The sequence below is a fragment of the Drosophila takahashii genome, chromosome X (assembly GCF_030179915.1).
Source record: "Drosophila takahashii strain IR98-3 E-12201 chromosome X, DtakHiC1v2, whole genome shotgun sequence".
NCBI classification, from domain to species: domain Eukaryota; kingdom Metazoa; phylum Arthropoda; class Insecta; order Diptera; family Drosophilidae; genus Drosophila; species Drosophila takahashii.
Window position 1 is genome coordinate 10,314,836 of NC_091683.1, and position 19,439 is coordinate 10,334,274.

The following is a 19,439-nucleotide window of genomic DNA, read 5'->3' on the forward strand; positions in this document are numbered from 1 at the left end:
CTAGAACTGTAGCTAATAGCTAGTACACACTCCCGCCGTAGCGGATACACCTACCTATATTTTTTGCTGGATTTTGCGAAAAACGGCGATAACCGATAGGTTACGTTTGGAGTGGGATTTTTTAGTGCTGCCAAAAAGAAATGCCCATGAAATTGGTTAAATAGTTTATTGGGATTTCAGGCACAAATACGGAGAACATCGCTGCCCAAGTGTACTCACTGTGCAGGGCGGAACGGAAGCCACGAACCCGAAACGAAACCGGCGCGGTGCGGCAATCGGAAAAGTCATCAATTGTATTGGCCAGCCCATTGGAGGATCTGCATCTTCATTGGGATTCGGGATCGGAATCGGAATCGGGATCGGGATCTCAGGGACCATGAAGAGCGTGCTGATGGTGGCCGAGAAGCCCTCGCTGGCTGCCTCGCTGGCGGGGATTCTCTCGAACGGACGCTGCACGGCCAAGAGGGGTGAGTTGCGCTAGAGGGGATTACCCTAGAAATCTTTGATAATCCGAATCCCCTCCAGGCACCGGGAATGGCTGCTCCACGCACGAGTGGACCGGCAACTTCCGCAACGAGGGCAGCGTCCACTTCCGCATGACCTCCGTTTGCGGCCATGTCATGTCGCTCGATTTCATCAGCAAGTACAACTCGTGGGACAAAGTGGATCCCGTGGAGCTCTTCGGCTGTCCCACCGAGAAGAAGGAGACGAATCCCAAGCAGCACATGCGCACCTTCCTCGCCCACGAGGCGCGCGGCTGTGATTACCTCGTCCTTTGGCTCGATTGCGACAAGGAGGGCGAGAACATTTGCTTCGAGGTGATGGACGCCGTCCAGCATGTCATCCACAATGTGTACAGCCGGCAGGTCACCTACCGCGCCCACTTCTCGGCCATCACGGACAAGGACATCAAGGGAGCGATGGAGACGCTCGGGCATCCCAACGAGAACGAGGCCAAGTCGGTGGATGCGCGCCAGGAGTTGGATCTGCGCATTGGCTGTGCGTTTACGCGCTTCCAGACGAAGTTCTTCCAGGATCGCTACGGCGACCTGGACTCCTCGCTCATCTCCTACGGCCCCTGCCAGACGCCCACGCTGGGATTCTGCGTGAAGCGGCACGACGACATCCAGACCTTCAAGCCCGAGAGCTTCTGGCACCTGCAGCTGCTCGCCGGCCAGCCGGAATTCACGCTGGACTGGGCGCGCGGTCGGGTGTTCAAGAAGGACATCGCCATCATGCTGCTGAATCGGGTCAAGGAGCACAAGGAGGCGACGTAAGATGGGCTATCCATGATTAGCGATTAGAGCTCTGCATGAATGGATTCAATGAATTAATTAGAATTTTGAGCTTAATTAGATTAGAATTAATTTGAATTTTGAGTTTAATAGAATTGAATGAATGAATGGCTTGAATTCCGAATGAATTTGAAGAAGAAAGGCCCATCATTTTGTGATTAAATCTGCCTAAATTTTATTTACTATGCAGTTAACATTGATTTGTTAAAAATGTTTCACTTTTTGTTCTCAAAAAAATTGAATTATGTTGAATTTTTTGTTTTATATGAATGAATGAATTCAATTAGAATTTTGAGTTTAATAGAATAGAATGAATTTGAATTTTGAGTTTAACAGAATTGAATTAATGAAAGGCATGAATTCCGAAATAATTTAAACGACAATTTCTTTTGAAGAAGAAATTTGATTTTATTTACTATGCAGTTAACATTGATTTTTTAAAAATATTCCACTTTTTGTTCTCAAAAGAAAGCAAAACAAAATCTGGCAAGTTAAAAAAATTCATAAAAAATATTCACTCATTCCTTCAATTCGAAATGAATTAATTGAATTAAACAAATCAGAAATTTCATGGCATAATATGATAAAACAAAAATTGAATGATGATGAGCGATTCTATATATAAGCATGCAGTCATGTTTTGTCAGATTATCTATCTTACCATTGCCTTCCAAATTGGGATGACTACATCATGCCAAATTAGCATAATCTTCTGGCTCTTTAAGATGACTTTTATATCTAGTAACCTCTGCTCTTTTTCAGCGTGGAGAGCGTGGGCAGCAAGGAGGCTTTCAAGAGCAAACCGCAAGCCCTGAACACCGTCGAGCTGATGCGGATCTGCAGCTCCGGCCTGGGCATTGGCCCGTTTCAGGCCATGCAGATCGCGGAGCGACTGTATACGCAGGGCTATATTAGTTATCCGCGCACGGAGACCAATCAGTATCCGACCAACTTCGATCTGCCTGCGGTGCTGCATGTGCTGAAGCCATCGGGGGATTTCGGCGAGGAGGCGCGCTCTATTCTCGGTGATATGCAGGCGCCGCGAAAGGGCAAGGATGCCGGCGACCATCCACCGATTACGCCCATGAAGCTGGGCAATCGCAGCGACTTTGATCGCGACACCTGGCGCGTCTACGAGTTCATCTGCCGGCACTTTATGGGCACCGTGTCGCGGGATCTCAAGTATCGCGTGACGACGGCCAAGCTGCGCGTGGGCCTGGAGAGCTTTAGCTGCACGGCCAATGTGCTGATCGATGCCGGCTTCACCAGGGTGATGACCTGGCAGGCTTTTGGCAGGGATGAACCGATGCCTCCCTTCGTTCAGGGCACCCAGGTGGCCATCAACGATGTGCGGCTGACCGAAAGCCAAACGGGTCCGCCCGATTACCTCACCGAATCGGAGCTAATCACGCTGATGGAGCAGCACGGCATCGGCACAGATGCCTCCATACCGGTGCACATCAACAACATTTGCCAGCGCAACTATGTGCATATCGAGAACGGGCGCAAGTTGATTCCAACAACGCTGGGAATTGTTTTGGTGCACGGCTATCAGAAGATCGATCCCGAGTTGGTGCTGCCCACCATGCGAACGGAGGTGGAGCGAATGCTAACGCTGATTGCCCAGGGATCGGCCGATTTCCAGGATGTCCTGCGCCACGCCATCCAGATCTTCAAGCTGAAGTTCATGTACTTTGTGAAGAATATCGCCAATATGGACGCCCTGTTCGAGGTCTCCTTCTCGCCGCTGGCCGAGTCAGGGAAGGCGCATTCGCGGTGCGGCAAGTGCAGGCGCTACATGAAGTACATACAGGTTGGGTTGTGATTTATGCTTTGTAAATTATCTACTAATTTCTAACTAATTCTGTAGACCAAACCCGCGCGGCTGCACTGCTCGCATTGCGACGAAACTTATGCCCTGCCTATGGGCAATGTGAAGGTGTATCGCGAGTTCAAGTGCCCGCTGGATGACTTCGATCTGCTGGCCTTCTCCACCGGCGTCAAGGGTCGTTCGTATCCCTTCTGCCCGTACTGCTACAACCATCCGCCGTTCAGCGATATGCCGCATTTGGGTGGCTGCAACACCTGCACGCATGCCACATGCCCGCACTCGCTGAACACGCTGGGCATCTCCGGCTGCGTGGAGTGCCCCACCGGCGTCCTCGTGCTCGACTGCACCCTGGCGCCCACCTGGAAGCTGGGCTGCAACCGCTGCGACGTGATCATCAACTGTTTCAAGGGGGCCACCAAGATCACAGTGGAAGGTCTGTATATATTATATATTATACAGGGTTCGGAGATTGACACACATGTTAAAAAACATGAAAAATTGTATTTTACAGTTGTTAAAATGTGAAATAAAATTTTACTTGTGTTTCTTACACAATGCGTTATTAACACGACGTGTTTTTTACACACTGTGCTTTTAACACAAATGAAAATTACATTTCACTGACATTAACGAGTCGGCACTTTAATATAAAAAACTCATTGTTAAATTGACACATATGTTAAAAACATGAACAATTTTATTTTACAGTGTGAGCAAAATTGTTAAAATGTGCAAAAAATGTTTACTTGTGTTTTTTACACAATGTGTTATTAACACGACGTGTTTTCTACACACTGAGTTTTTAACACAAATGAAAATTACATTTCACTGACATTAACGAGTCGAAGGAAAAATGAAAAAAAAAGTTTTAACCATTTCAAAGCATATATGAATAGAAAAGCGTGAATTGTTCCGTTCAACATACAATTCAGACACTTTAATGTCAAAAACTTATTGTGTGAAAAACACGTCGTGTAAAAAACATGTCGTGTAAATAACACAAATGACACGTGTGTGTTATTTATGTTTCTAACATCAGAAGGATACAATTTTTTACACACAAGTGAAAAACTTTTTTTGAACACTTTGACATAGTAATGACACAAGTTTCTTACAGTGTGTGTTGTTTTCCGAACCCTGATATTATACATATACTTTATATATTTATATTATTTTCTTTTACAGAGGCCAAGTGCCAGGAGTGCGGCGCCCAGCAGGTGAACGTCGTCTACAAGTCGGACAAGAGCAAGTTCAAGGACGGCAGCGAGGAGAAGAGCGGCTGCATCTTCTGCTCCACGGACTTCTCCCACCTGGTCGAGAAGCATCGGGCGGTGGCCTCGCGACCCGTTCGCTCTGGCGGCGGCTCCCGGGGAGGAAAGGTGGGACGTGGTGGCGGCGGAGTAGGTGGACCCGCTGGTGCCGCCGGTGGAGCGGCGACCGCTGGCGGCGGCGGTTCTGGTCCTGGGGGCGGTGGGCGTGGCGGACGCGGCGGGAGACAGCCCAAGGATAAGATGGCCCAGCTGGCGGCGTATTTCGTTTGAAGAAGACCCCTAGATTGCATTTAACACAACCACAGGAACACAAAGCCGAATAAAAGAAACGAAATTTGTATAAAGAATTGCGCCTTTTTCTCTTGGGTCGAGGGTTTCTGTTTAGAAAAAAGGGCGTAATTTATACAAATTTATAATTTAGTGATATGGATATGGATCAACTTAAAAATTAAGATTTCAGAATTTCCCTATTTTATTGTTCTTATTTCAACTAGTTTCATTTAAAATTTAATTTCTAACTATATTAAATATCTGAAGTCTTGAAAAATTTGTATTGTTAAAAGTAATACATATCTGAACCCCCAATAATACATTTTTCAAGCAAACAAAAAAGTTTTTTTTATACGAGTATAAAGTGTTTGTATACAAATTCAGCTAAACTTAAAAAAATAGTATTCATATGTATCTAAAAATGTACATACACATAATTTCTTTAAACCCCTACTTTCACACAATGGAAATTTGATAAATCAGCAAACAAAGAGACCCCCATTTATTTTCGTGACTACGGGTTTTCTGTATTAGATATTAGATCCAAGGGTTGTTTTTATGAAAATGTCCCATGACTCACTTGAGTCTTTGTACATACATACATATGTATATCTTATATACTTTCTATATTTTTTTTAACGACTGGGTTATGACTATTATTTATTCCTGGCTGAATAATAATCATTTAGAATATTCTAGTTCTTTGAGTTTAAAAATGTACCATTAAAAACGTATGCATATTTTTATACATATTTAGATATATCTGTACATACATACATACATAAAACATAGTTACATATACACTATATACATAAATACGACGGAGTTCTACTTTAATTATTTTCGTATTTCTTGATATTAAATATTAAATAAAATAAATAAAAACTTAATGTTGATAAGCTATTGTAGGGGTTAAGGTACATCAAGGGTTAAGGTGCTGACATCAGTCTACATCCGATTTCATCAGCCATATTCATTCCAGGAACTTTCCAGATGCACGCACACCGACATGCAGGTGCAGTAATGTACATATGTATGATAGAGTGGGGAAGTTGGGGAAATCATTATGGCATTATGTGTGCGTGTATGGGGCTCTCTTGTCTAAAGGCTGTTGACCAAAGCGAAGACAAATCCTCCCAGGCGGCGTCAAAACAAACAAAGGTCGTTTAACTCGACAAACAAAGAGCGTGACAAGATGTCCATGCATATATGTATATACATTTGTATATATAAATTTACACACCCTCCCCAGCTAGAAACACACACACATACACTCACAAACAGCTGCGACCAGTGCTGGAAAGCGATAGCCAGGCTATCGATAACTCTGCCATCCCAGCCCACTAGAGCGAGCGAGACGGAAGCCCTGCTCTAATGCAAGACGCATTTTCTTTTCAATGTCTTTTTTGCATATTTCAGCTAGCCAATTGATTGTCCTTCGCAGCTAACTAACTCTTGGCAACGCAAAATCTTATTCTCGATCGCCCAGACAAAGGAAATACCCCTAATAAAGCTAAACAAAGCGAAATAAATCGAACTACCACCCGAGAGAGAGCGAGAGGGCAGGCGGCGACTTTCCAGTCAAACTGCCTATAAATAGCGGCGCGCGGCCGTCAATCGGAGCATTAGCTGTGAAAAAATAGTAGAGAGCGGACGTGAAAAAAGGAAAGCGAAAAAGCAAGTTTTTGAACATCAAAAAGTATTATTCAAAAAGTGCAGAACCCAAAAAGTTTCGAGAGATAAATTGAGTTTTTATTGTGCGGCAAATTAAAAAATAAGGTGAGTTCAATTTCCTCGCTTTTCCAAATTGCAGTCAAAATGGCGACGCAGCTGGAAAAGTGCAGCGAAAAAGAAAATGGTGTTTTCCGTGTGTGTGTGTGTGTATGCGCAGTTCCAGGGGGCATTTTTTTTTCTTCCAATAGAATTAGAGATTAGTCACTTTAACTAAATTTGCCGTCTCATTGCGAAATTATTCAAGTTGTGAAAACATTTGGGGGAAAAACCAAGACTGTGTGTGTGTATGTGTGTGTATGCAAAAATACTTTTCTGGGTCACGGGAACTGGGTCACTACGCAGAAAAATCAATTGCGCACTTTCCTTCCAACTTGTCGATAACTAAACTTAATTTTTATACCCTTGTTTTTTTCACCCTCAGCCAAAATGCAAATTTTTGTGAAGACTTTGACTGGCAAGACCATCACTTTGGAGGTTGAGCCTTCCGATACCATTGAGAATGTCAAGGCCAAGATCCAGGACAAGGAGGGCATCCCTCCAGATCAGCAGCGTCTGATCTTCGCTGGAAAGCAGCTGGAAGATGGACGCACCTTGTCGGACTACAACATCCAGAAGGAGTCCACCCTTCACTTGGTTCTCCGTCTCCGAGGAGGCATGCAGATCTTCGTGAAGACTTTGACTGGCAAGACCATCACTTTGGAGGTAGAACCCTCCGATACCATTGAGAACGTGAAGGCCAAGATCCAGGACAAGGAGGGAATCCCTCCAGATCAGCAGCGTCTGATCTTCGCTGGAAAGCAGCTGGAGGACGGACGCACTCTATCCGACTACAACATCCAGAAGGAGTCTACTTTGCATTTGGTGCTCCGTCTGCGTGGAGGCATGCAGATCTTCGTCAAGACTCTTACTGGCAAGACCATCACTTTGGAGGTTGAGCCTTCCGATACCATTGAGAACGTGAAGGCCAAGATCCAGGACAAGGAGGGTATCCCCCCAGATCAGCAGCGATTGATCTTCGCTGGCAAGCAGCTGGAAGACGGACGCACCTTGTCCGATTACAACATCCAGAAGGAGTCCACCCTTCACTTGGTCCTGCGTCTCCGTGGAGGCATGCAGATCTTCGTGAAGACTCTTACCGGAAAGACCATCACCCTTGAGGTCGAGCCATCCGATACCATTGAGAATGTCAAGGCCAAGATCCAAGACAAGGAGGGAATTCCTCCAGATCAGCAGCGTTTGATCTTCGCCGGAAAGCAGCTGGAGGATGGACGCACCTTGTCCGACTACAACATCCAGAAGGAGTCTACTTTGCATTTGGTTCTCCGTCTGCGTGGTGGCATGCAGATCTTTGTAAAGACTCTCACTGGCAAGACCATCACCCTTGAGGTTGAGCCTTCCGATACCATCGAGAATGTTAAGGCTAAGATCCAGGACAAGGAGGGAATCCCTCCAGATCAGCAGCGTTTGATCTTCGCCGGAAAGCAGCTGGAGGATGGACGCACCTTGTCCGACTACAACATCCAGAAGGAGTCTACTTTGCATTTGGTTCTCCGTCTGCGTGGTGGCATGCAGATCTTTGTAAAGACTCTCACTGGCAAGACCATCACCCTTGAGGTTGAGCCTTCCGATACCATCGAGAATGTTAAGGCTAAGATCCAGGACAAGGAGGGAATCCCTCCAGATCAGCAGCGTTTGATCTTCGCCGGAAAGCAGCTGGAGGACGGACGCACCTTGTCCGATTACAACATCCAGAAGGAGTCTACTTTGCATTTGGTCCTGCGTCTGCGTGGTGGCGCTCTCTAGATTTTCTCACTTTTATAAAAAATAATCTCATCCATTTGATCTTGCCACGGCAAAACACAAGTATTCATGCTAAATTTTAGTTAATCGGCTTTGAAAAAAGGCTTCAAGTATAATCACAACATATATTGGTATTCTAAAAATAAAAATTCAATTTGTGTGTTCAAAAGTAATACGTTTTGTGTGGTTTATTTGGGATTGCAGAGGGGGCTTGTTTTGGGGGCAACGCTTATTTGCGCTTATAAAGGTCTACATATTTATGTATCTTTCAAATAATGTAAGGAAAGCTATAGTGTTTATCCTAAAATGTTCCTAATAAGTAAGTAAAATGGGGAAACGTCTCATATGTGATTCATATTTATAGTAGGTTTCGTAAAATAGAGAACATAATAAATTGGAAATTAGGATAAAAAATATGGATTCGGATTTTCGACGAATTAATCCTTTTTTTTATGGTTTTTTAGCCGTATCTTGGACATTTCAAGGCCTACAGCTAAAAGACCGACTGTTTTGAACAGCTAACGACCTATGCTAACGAATCCCATCACTTTCTGGGAAATTTATTTTTTGATAAATTTTCGCTTTTTTGATAAGGGGTAACATCACAATTTTTTGCGAAAAACGACAAAATTTAAACATTTCTAGGTTTGAATGCCAATTGTTAGGGAATTAAATTACGATTTCAACAAGGTATGACACTCCATATTTGGATCATTATTTCCTTTGCTACGACCAAAAAACTGATATTTTAGGGTGAAAAATATGGATTCGAACATAGTACCGTAATATTATTATTTCCATCCCTTTCTAATTAACATCATTCGATTGTAAAATAAATAGGTACATAGGTACATTGTAGTACAATGTTTAGGTACCTTAACTGGAATGGGGTCTAATTTAGGGGATTTTGCGGGAACTGCTGGCACATTCGAACGGTGGAGTCGGTCACACTTGAGGTCAGAGCACTTTTTTCCGAGCACAACAGGTTCGCAGTTGTTTTTTTTTTGTGTGAACGAGGAGAACAGGAGGCAGCTAGGATGAGCAAGGAAATCTATTTGGCCACCGTGAAGCAGCACAACACGGCCAAGGACCTGTGGATAGTCATCGACAACAAGGTGTACGATGTGACGAAGTTCCGGCTAGAGGCAAGTTGCGATGGAGATAATGATTCTGGATCCCAATCTATATCCATTCTATCCATTGCAGCATCCCGGTGGCGAGGACTCCCTGGTGGATGTGGCCGGTCGCGATGCCACCAAGGACTTTAACGACGTGGGTCACAGCTCGGAGGCGAGGTCAGTGGGTCCACCGATTCATCCAGTTCTCCTCAATATCTCTGGTCACTATCTCCAACTTCTCTTTCTTTCAGGGAGATGCTGAAGAAGTACTACATTGGCGACCTGGCCGCTGCTGATAGAGTCAAGAAGAGTCCAATTAGGTGAGAGTCCCGTCCGGGTTTAAGGTTTAAGGTTTAAGGTCACCATCCATCTGTAAATAAAGAATCCTTGCCCTGCCCTCCTCATTATATTCCTGATAAGACACTATTTCATCATCATTCCTCCGAAATTTAGATATAAAATCACTCCACTTTTCGAATGCATGACGTATTTTCGACCGAAACCGGTTTTGCATGGTCATTTATTTCAGTAATCAATAGTCCATTAAGCATCGAACAATTAGCCAACTGTTATGTAATTTATTAACTGCCTGGAAGCCCCCAAAGTGTTCCGCTTGACGTGTCCTGAAAGTTATTTGAATGCTTTAACAGAATGGATAATCTATTACCAATACCAAAAGATATATAATATTAGTATTTCCCTTGGAAATTATGTGCTCTTCTTAGAGAATTACTATTCCCTTGTAAATATGGTTCTTTAAATGCTTAAACAGAATGGATAATCTATTACCAATACCAAAAGATATATAATATTAGTATTTCCCTTGGAAATGATGCGCTCTTAGAGAATTACTGCTTCCTTGCAAATAACTAGGTAACAAAAACGATTTGACCAAGAAACAATACTATGTTACTATTATTTTAAACCTTTCTAAAAGCCGCTTGTATAATACTTGTATTTTATAACAAAAATCACCTGCCTCTTCCAAGATTTAAGTCGTTCTCAAGCACGAAAATAAGGTTCTACAAGAGCTAGTTGGATTCGTAAGTCCCGATTGACATCCTGTAAATATCCCATATGTAATTTCACAAATAACCAAAGCACGTAAAGCACCTGGAACTTAATCTGGTATTTTGGAAAACAATCAATGCACGCTGTAATTTTCCACCTCGTTTCTCGATTAGTTTCTATTCTGAATTGCCTTTTTATTTTGATTGATAGTGCCACGCCCACCACAGAAGCCGCCGCCCCCAAGCAATGCTGCATCTTAAATTAACCCCTATTAATCCGAAAAACCTGCTAATTAACCAAAGTGTCCTTAGTTTGGTCGATGGAAACTAGTTTTCGGGACTGTTCTCAATGTTTTTCACCCCATATATTCGATATATTCTTATTTTCCAAAATAGCTGCCGTCATATTGCCTTGGCTCTGGGCGCCGCCGCAATTGGAATCGCGCTGGTCTATGTGATCCGACGCGGAGTGGCCAGGAATTAATCCGTGGCCGGGGGACCCGAAAGCCAGCTTCATTCCGTGATTACAGAGATATTTTTCCAACTCAATAGATCATTTTCCAAACATTTGATACGAAATAAACTGTACAAATTGCTTAAACAAACGATTCTAGAATTTTATTTGGGGCGGGGAAAATAAATGGAAATTTATACAAAAGAAGGTAAAAAAATATAAATATAACAACTAACTTTAAAGAACTTTTACTTTGATATCGTATTTAAGGTCTGGAACACGTTTTTAATCGCAATGATACGCGAATTAAATCCCCGAAAGTAAGAACAACTCCGATTTCTGGTCAGAAAAAAACGATTCTAGAATTATATTTAGGGCGGGAAAGAAATAAAAAATAATACAAAAAAATATTTGAAAAATATACAAAAGAAAGGGTAAAAAATATAGATATAATAACTAATTTTAAACTTATACTTTCATATCGTTTTTCAGGTCTGGAACACTTTTTCAATCGCAATAATACGCGAATTCTTTAGGTCTCTTAATAAAATACATTCAAAAATCCCCGAAAGTAAGAACAACTCGGATTTCTGGTCAGAAAAAATTCAAATTTATTTTGTCGTCCTTCCGTCGTCACAAACCTGATTGCTCCTCTTCCTGCCATCCCAGCTCCTCCGGGTCCCTCGGATGAACTTCGATTATATGTAGGATATATATATATAGGTATATATATATGTACCGCGAATCAGTTAAAGACTGGCTCTTAAACGTAAATATCGTTGAGGATCAATGCGAAATCGCACTGCAACTTTCTAAGATTAATGCAACTGCTTCTCCGCCAGCTGCGCATGTTTCTGTTTCTTCTTTCTTTCTGTTTTATTATTATTGTAGGCTGTTCTGTTCGGTTCTGTTCTGTTCTCGACTTGTAGTTTGTTGTTTTTTTTAGTTTAGTTTATGTGTTTAGCATAGGGTTTCGTTAGTTCTCGTCGTACAGGGGCGTGGCATCGCCCAGATTCATGGAGTGGGGTGAGGTGTTGGTGCGTGGAGTGCTGCGCACGGATGCCTTTGAGGACATGGATGAGGATCCGCCGCCGCCAGGTGGTCCGTGGCCTTGGTTCATGCCCATTCCCATTCCCATTCCTCGATTGTGTCCGCTGTTGTAGTCGTTTCCAGGCGTCGATCCATAGCCTCCTCCTCCTCCGCCTCCTCCCATTCCCATGTTCATGCCCATTCCCATGTTCATGTTCATGCCCATCTGCTGCTGCGGATGATGATGCTGCTGATGATGCTGCTGCGGCGGTGGCCTGCGTCTTGCCCAGGCATCGTTGGCCAGCTGCCAGTCGAGGTTCTCTTTGGCACGTTGCTGGTGATGCGGCGGCATGTTGTAGGCATTGGAACCGCCAACTCCTCCTCCACCGCCTCCACCTCCTCCCATATCATAATATCTAGGTGTGCTGCCCGTGCCGGAACTGCTGCCGTAGTGATGCCGCTGGCTGCTCGACGACTGCGAGCTGGGACTCGGCACATTGTGGCCGTAGCGCGGCGTCTGCGAGGCATGCGGCGTGTAGGGCGTCATGAAGGGCGTCTGTCCGCTGGGCGTGTAAGGTGTATTGATGATGGCCCCGAAGGAAGGCGTCGATGAACTGCCATAATGCGAGGCAGCAGCCGCAGCAGCAGGAGCTCCGCCTGAGGAGGAGCTATAGCCCACAATGGAATGCGATACGGAGTAGGCAGAGGAGGATCCTCCACCACCGGAACTGCTAATCCCGCTGCGTGGCGTGCCGCCCGTCACGCTGCCCGTAATGCTGTACGGCGCCTGGGAGCCCAGCGAGGAGGAGGAGCCGCCGCCGGCGGCGGAGGAGGACGAGGAGATGGCCGGCGGCGGACGCATCGCATGGAGCAGGGGCGTTGAATTCGAGGCCGTGGATCCAGTGGCCGGCGAGGCCGTGGGATCCAGCCAGTGCTCCTTAAACCATCTCAACAAACTGTTGACCGAATCAAAGATTTGTCCCCTAAAACGATAGCCCTCGGGCATCACGGTCACATATTCGTGACGCACCTTTGTCTTGGGCAGATAGGAGAGCAGGAATTTGCCCGGCATGCTGCGCGAGGCGGTGAAGAAGTAGTGTATCTTCTTGGGATCTAAGCTCTTCTCATCGCGCAGCACCTGTTCCATAAAGTCCCGCTCATTCGCATTCGCAGCCGCCGTATTGGGCTTATAGTACTTGTACTGTATCAGTTCGCGGGCAGCCAAAGCCATTGGGTTGATGTGACGGGCGATGATCTCGTCCAGATCCTCAAACTCCTCGGTGCCAATCCATAAACTCCTTCCCAAACTATAGTCATTCTCCTTGCCCTCCTCGCGCACATCGATGTGCTGGAAGATGTCGTCGGCCACCTTCCAGGTGGCTGTCAAGTGATCCTTGGACTTGCTGCTCGGTCGCAGGGCTACCTCTCCCTGATCCGCCTCCGCTAGCATTGCGACCACCTCGGCATACGACTTGTTGAAGAAGCTGGGATGCGCGATGACACGACGGGCGTAGGTCTTTCGCTTCAACGCCTTCGCCTTGGCATCGCTGGCCTTGCGATTGTCCTGCTCCTCGGTGACAAAGTCGTAGAAGTTATCCCTTCGCGGCCGCCACTCGTTATTCACATCCTTCAGATCCGCCGTCTTCGAGGAGCAGTCGACGGAGAACCGATCAATGTCGATCTTAATGATGCGCACATGGATCATCTGGGAGACGCGTACACGCTCCTCGGGATTGCGCACCTGCTTATCGGACAGATTCTTGATGTGTATAAAGCCCGGAAGGCCATTCTCCAGACGCACTCTCACTCCAGAAGCCTGACCGGGACAGGCATTGGCATCAAAGTGATTCCACACCTCCGAGAGCTCGGGAAAGTCATCCTTGTGGCAGAAGGGACACTGCCAGCTGTCGCTCGACTCGATTCGCACCGGATTCGCATTGTCCAGCTGCTCGCCTTGCGGACGACGATAGGTAAAGCCTGTCACCATGGCTGTTACACATTTTCCAACATAGAACGAGTCCGGCGTCTCCTTGGTCAGCATGTCGAAGAGCTCCTCTGCACTCGGTTTGGTATACGGCGTTCGGTAGTCCTTGTACAGGCAGCTCAACTCGTTCCTGATGTCGTACAGTGTGATGCTCTTGCTGCCGAAACCCTGACGCTCCAACTCCACTGCGAAAGCATCCAGATCGAGATCCTTGAGGCGCTCCGGTGACTCTAGAATCTCCTCGAGCGCCCCCGCCGGATTGGTCTCCTCGTCGTCGTACTCCATCGCATCGATGGCCATCTTTCTGGCCCACTCGTAAGTCTCCGGGTGGACTCGCGATCCATCTAGCACCTCCACATACGCCTCCGTGCTGTCGCCCAGCGACGAGGTGTCAATCTTGATGAAGCCACTGCAATTGATAAAGACTTTCGGACCCAAATGGCAGACGGTGACCAGCTGTGTGCGATTCTCCAGCCGCTGGTTGCTCTGCTTGAGCAGTTTGAGCAAAGCCTGCCCTTTGCGCGGTCCCAAACCGCAGGTGTACTGCAGCAGGTTGACCGTCCGCGAGTTCTGCACCATTAGATTAATGTCGAGGCCCACTTCGCTCGTCCGATTGATGAACTGCAGGCTCAGCTGCTCCAGCAGCTGCTCGCGTGGCACTCGCTCCTGCAGCGGATGATAGCGCAGGCAGAGAATCTCATCGTCGGCGTCGCACAGTTGCGAGTATTCCACCAGCGGATCCTGCATTTTGCGGGCCAGGGAAACAGCCTGTTTTAGCAACGCAGGATACTCCTTGAAATCCGACTCGCCCTTCTTCGAATTCGCATAGATCTTGGCCAGCTCGTTGTCGATGATCTCCACCTCGATGGGCGGAAACTGTTCGGCCGAAACGAGCTCCTGCAGTATCTCCTTGATGTCCGTCTGAATGTTCTGCGCATCGCGCGATTCAGCGCCAATTACCACAATATGCGGCTTTTTCATCTTGATAAAGTCACTTAGCTTGCGCAGATCGGCCAATTTCTGGGCCTTCTCCTCGGCATTGTGCGAATTCTTGCGCTTGAGGATATTCGGCAGTCGCAGGTAGTCCGAGATGTCGCCCTCGACGGTCGTGACGGCGCAAAAGGCGGCCACCGATTGGTCGGGATCGTAGGCTAAGGATAATACCCTTATGCCCCTCAGTGTGCTCCACTCCTCGTAGCCATAGTCCGTGGGCAACTCCGGCTTATAGGGCGCCACTTTCAGCCATTTATAAAGCTTCCCCGTGCAGGAACGCAGCACAAACTGCTGCGCCTCCTCGTGCAGCGTGGAGCGCAGCTCCTTGATCAGATCCGGAATGACCCACTTCTGCAGCGCCAGCTTAACGCACTCCGCACGCAAGGCATTCCACTCCAGAACATGCTTAGAGAACTGATCCAAATGGTACAAAGCCTTCGATTCCTCCACATAATCGCCCGGTGGCCCATTGGCATTGGCATTGCCCTCGAATTCCTCGAGGAACGTGATCTCCAGCAGCTTCTCCTCCTCGGCCATCATCAGTTTGATGAACTGATCGCCAAATAGATCGCCCACCGGCTTCTTGGCCACATATTTCATGGAGTAAACGGGTGAATTCTCATCGATAAGCACCATTCCATTCTTAGTGGGTCTTATATTCAAACGCGCTCGATCGAAGTAAACCTCGCGCATCGTTTTGCGGAGCAGGGGCTCCTGGGCGAGCTGGCGGGCCACCACATACTTGGCCGCATGCAGCACCTCGTCGGTGGTCATGAAGCGAGGCGATAGATACTGCTTGGCCAGCTCCGTGGGACCGAGACTCTCCTGGGTGACCTCGTTGCGCTGATAATTGTCGCGCAGATTCTCGGCAAACTGCTCGGGCGTGAGGCCAAAGTGCTTGGCAAAGCCACAGATGCCCGCCTTGCGGAAAACCGCATAGGGACTGCTATTAGGCGCCTGCTTCAGCTGGTCGTCGATTAGCTCTGGATCGTCTTCATCCTCCTCCGGCTCGGGAATCACTATGGCTGCACTCTCATCGCCATCGCCGTTCTCAGCGGAAGCAGCTGCGGTGGCTTGGCGACGCGCCTTGGCCTCGCGACGCTCCTGAATGACCTTACGCCGCTGCTCCGCCTGCATGCGCGGCAATTCATGCGAATAGTTGAGCAGAAAGTACATATGCACATCCTTCAGCTCCTCCATCGACTGCACATCGTCCAGCCGCTCGAAATCGCTGTCCAGCATTAGGCGCACATCATCGGGAATGGGTTTCTCCGGATCGGCGCACAGTGTGTCCAACTGGAACTGGCGCATCTTCTCGAAGAGCACCTTTAGCTTGCGCTTACGCTCGTTTAGCTGGCACCAGCGCTCGTCGTAGTAGTAAACCTTCCACAGATCATCGATATTCAGCTCCGGCTTGACATACTCCTTGCGATAGAAGGCTATGAAGGGCACCTCCAGCTGCTGGTTGCGTATGAATTCGAGCGTCTGCTTGATTTTGTTCACCGCCGTCGGCGGTTTGCGCAATTTCTCGCGATTCTCGGCCTTCTCCTGCTCGGAAACGGTCTGTTTGCAGAACGCATACTTGTAGATCCAATCGGCCTCGAGGTCTAGCTCATGGGAACCCTCGGGCACTGGGGTTACGGGCACCTGGCGCAGCTGCATGCGCTCCGGTATGTCCGTCTTGCGGATCTCGTTGTCCATGTCGGTGAAGTGGCCGCGCTTCAGTTCGCTCGGCTCGTATATGTCGAAGATTGTCTTCTTGGCCACCTTCTTTTTCAAAGCCTTCTTCTTTTTCACGCGCATATCATCGCCGGCGCCGAGCTCCTCGTCGTATTCATCGCCCTCGGAGTCGTCCTCGTACTCATCCTCCTCGTACTTGGAGAAATCGTCGTAGTCAAAGTCCACGCCAAAGATGTCCTGGCCCTCTTGCAGGGAACTAAATGGGAATTTGAGGTAATTTCAATGGATCTATCAAGTAGTTTGGTTAAACTTACGCATCTGTAAAGATGGGACGACGCTTCTTTTTCTTCTCGGCTATGGGACGCCCATTGTCGTCCACTATGAAATCATCCGCATCCGATTCCGAGTCCTCCTCGTCGAAGGCATCCGCCTCCCGGGGACTTCGCTCGCTGCGATGCTCAACGCTCTGCAGGATTAGATGATTAGTTTGGTCTGTAGGTTATAGGTTACTGGCTACTACCTCGTCGTTCTCGTCGAACAGCTGCTCGGCGATCTGCTCCCGGGCAAGACCCTCGTCCACGTGCTGCTCCTCGCCATCGCTTTCGTTGTCGTGGATGCGACGCAGGCGCTTGAACCGCTTCTGCAAGGGTAGATAGTGATGAATAGTTGTCCCCAATTCTGTAGAGCTCTCTTTTAAGGGTTTCTTATGATTCTTACGACCTTTTACAAGAAAATCGTGAAATATTTCGAAATAAAATATACTTTTTATTGTTCTTAAAAGGAAATCATAGGAAACACCTTACTATATATGATTCTATCCATCTTTTACAAGTGAATCTTTATATATTTCGAAATAAAACATACGGTTTCTTGGTTCTTAAAAGGAAATTCTTATGATTCTATCGATATTTTACAAGGGAATCGTGAAATATTTCGAATTAAAACATATGATTTTATGTTCTTAAATGGAAATCATAGGAAACACCTCAGTATATATGATTCTAACGATATTTTTGAAGTGAATCCTTATATATTTCGAAATAAAACATACGTTTCTTTAGTTCTTAAAAGGAAATCATAGGAAACACCTCAATATAGCATAATATTCTTCCATAGATTATAAGAATATTTAATAGATCATATAATAATCCCTTCAAAAAAACACCTACCCGTCTCTCTACTTTGACGCCCAAGTTCTCCTCAATCAGATCGTAGTCGTCGTCCTCCAGCCGATCGTCCAGATCGTCGTCCTCGTGCTTTTTGCGCTTCTTGCCGCTGCCGCCGCCTTCGGTCTCGCCACCGCTCTTGGTGTCCGAGTCATCGCCGCTGCCGTCATCCTCCTCGATGGGATTGTCGTCGATCAGATCCTTGAGCTCCTCGCGCAGGCGCTCCTCGTCATCTGTGGAAAATAATAAATACTTAAAATGGATTTCTGAGTTCTGAATATATGGCAATTTTCATTACATAGTTTTATATGATGTAAGATTTCGGTTTGAAAAGAAGTTAGGATAGATATAGCATTTTTCTACATGTTAAAACACGTCCGATTTTGGTCCCTCAAGGAGTTATAATGAGATGTCTGTTTATGATGAAATTCGAACGAAGGAACTGGAATTTCCTTTGATTATTCCAGTCTCTCGAGATCGTTTCCCCCATTATTTGGAAATTCTCTGGGAAAAGCGGCGTTCTTCCAATTCGCCGCACTTGTTCCATTTTCCACTTACTGGAACGATTGTTGTTGTTGCTGCTCCATGGCCACGGTAGCAGTAGCACGGTAAAAACACAAGACCTAACCTCAAAGTTGTAAACAAAAGTGCAGAACCCGAGTTTTAGGAGGCATTATCCCCAACTTGCCGATGCAGCGAGGGGAGGGGAGTGGGGAGGGGGAAAAGCCCGCCAGCGATCACCACTACACACACACACTTTGTTTTTGTACGCGCGCTCTTGGCGGCTGGAAAAACTCACCTTCTTCTTCTTCGCTGCTGTCCGAGACGGCGGCTTTCAGCTTCTTGAGCTTCTTGCGCTCGTTCACGTCCAATTCTTCCTCCTCCTGCGGGAAAAACGGAACAAGGAAAAGTCATTAGATTTGCGGAAAAGTGCAATCTATATATTATAGTACATATATATATTTGCACGCAACGCGCACCGCACACATATACATACATATACACACAGTATGCGCGCCTACAAACAGCAAAAAAAAAAAAAGAAAACGCAACGCGAGAAATACTTGCACTTGCTACACACATACCTCCGATTCCTCGGCCTCGGAGTCCAGAAATTCGGCCATCACAATAAATTAAACAATTAAACTATAGGCTTAAAAACGAATCTAACTAAAAGTAATGCACAAAAAACGTCGCTTGCAGAGTCACAATAAAAAAAACCAAGAAGTGTCAAATAGAGCTGGATGTTTATTCGATACTATCGATGGTGAGAGCGATCTGGCAGCATTGCTGCTTGCAACCGATAAGCTATGTCATCGACCGTTCCTTATTTCAAGTGTTATCGAATTTGTAAGATGACCAGTAATTAAATGGGCATTAAAAATTGTAAGAATTGGTACAAAACAGAATAATAAATTAATGTAACATAAACATAACACTAATATAACATTTTGTAAAATTAAATTTATGTGAACTAAGTTTTGTTATGTTTGGTTGACTTTTATTGATCGAAAATTGGTCGAAAATCCATATTTTCACCGTACAATATCAGAATTTCGGCCATAACAATTGGAATAATGATCCAAATATGACGTGTCATACCTCGCTGAGCTCGTAATTAAATTCCCAATCGATTGGTATTTAAACCTGGACATTTTATTTTTTTGTCATTTTTCGCAAAAAATCATGATGTACCCCCTATAAAAAATTTGAAAATGGGCGAAAATTTGATTTTTTCAAGATCACCCGGAAAGTGTTATGGATTTACTTATTATTTAGTTATCTGTTCAAAACTGTATGTATT

At 46.1% G+C, this 19,439-nt stretch overlaps 4 protein-coding genes across 5 annotated transcripts; 3 read left to right on the top strand and 1 right to left on the bottom strand.

Moving 5' to 3' along the window:
• Positions 1-99: 99 nt before the first annotated feature.
• Positions 100-4,744, top strand: Top3beta (topoisomerase 3-beta). Its single transcript, XM_017160772.2, has 5 exons — positions 100-467; positions 526-1,273; positions 2,058-3,108; positions 3,166-3,559; positions 4,312-4,744. The coding sequence occupies exons 1-5, from the start codon at positions 377-379 to the stop codon at positions 4,665-4,667; spliced, it is 2,640 nt and encodes an 879-aa protein (XP_017016261.2). The 5' UTR covers positions 100-376; the 3' UTR covers positions 4,668-4,744.
• Positions 4,745-6,274: 1,530 nt separating this feature from the next.
• LOC108070338 (polyubiquitin-C) lies at positions 6,275-8,374 on the top strand. Its single transcript, XM_017160768.3, has 2 exons — positions 6,275-6,446; positions 6,823-8,374. The coding sequence occupies exon 2, from the start codon at positions 6,828-6,830 to the stop codon at positions 8,202-8,204; it is 1,377 nt and encodes a 458-aa protein (XP_017016257.1). The 5' UTR covers positions 6,275-6,446; positions 6,823-6,827; the 3' UTR covers positions 8,205-8,374.
• Positions 8,375-9,145: 771 nt separating this feature from the next.
• LOC108070335 (cytochrome b5) lies at positions 9,146-10,934 on the top strand. 2 transcript variants are annotated; one of them, XM_017160766.3, is made up of 4 exons: positions 9,146-9,346; positions 9,408-9,496; positions 9,571-9,639; positions 10,541-10,615. In XM_017160766.3, exons 1-4 carry the CDS (start codon positions 9,239-9,241, stop codon positions 10,593-10,595), a joined length of 321 nt encoding a protein of 106 aa, XP_017016255.1. In that variant the 5' UTR covers positions 9,146-9,238; the 3' UTR covers positions 10,596-10,615. The 2 variants fall into 2 exon arrangements, with proteins under 2 accessions (XP_017016255.1, XP_017016254.2); XM_017160765.3 differs by lacking the exon at positions 10,541-10,615 and adding an exon at positions 10,726-10,934 and having other exon boundaries at positions 9,152-9,346.
• A 436-nt stretch (positions 10,935-11,370) lies between these two features.
• Spt6 (transcription elongation factor Spt6) lies at positions 11,371-18,886 on the bottom strand. The gene is made up of 6 exons (XM_017160764.3): positions 18,721-18,886; positions 18,435-18,519; positions 17,639-17,868; positions 16,990-17,109; positions 16,784-16,935; positions 11,371-16,725 (listed from the first exon to the last, which is right to left on the bottom strand). The coding sequence occupies exons 1-6, from the start codon at positions 18,757-18,759 to the stop codon at positions 11,760-11,762; spliced, it is 5,592 nt and encodes a 1,863-aa protein (XP_017016253.2). The 5' UTR covers positions 18,760-18,886; the 3' UTR covers positions 11,371-11,759.
• Positions 18,887-19,439: the final 553 nt, after the last annotated feature.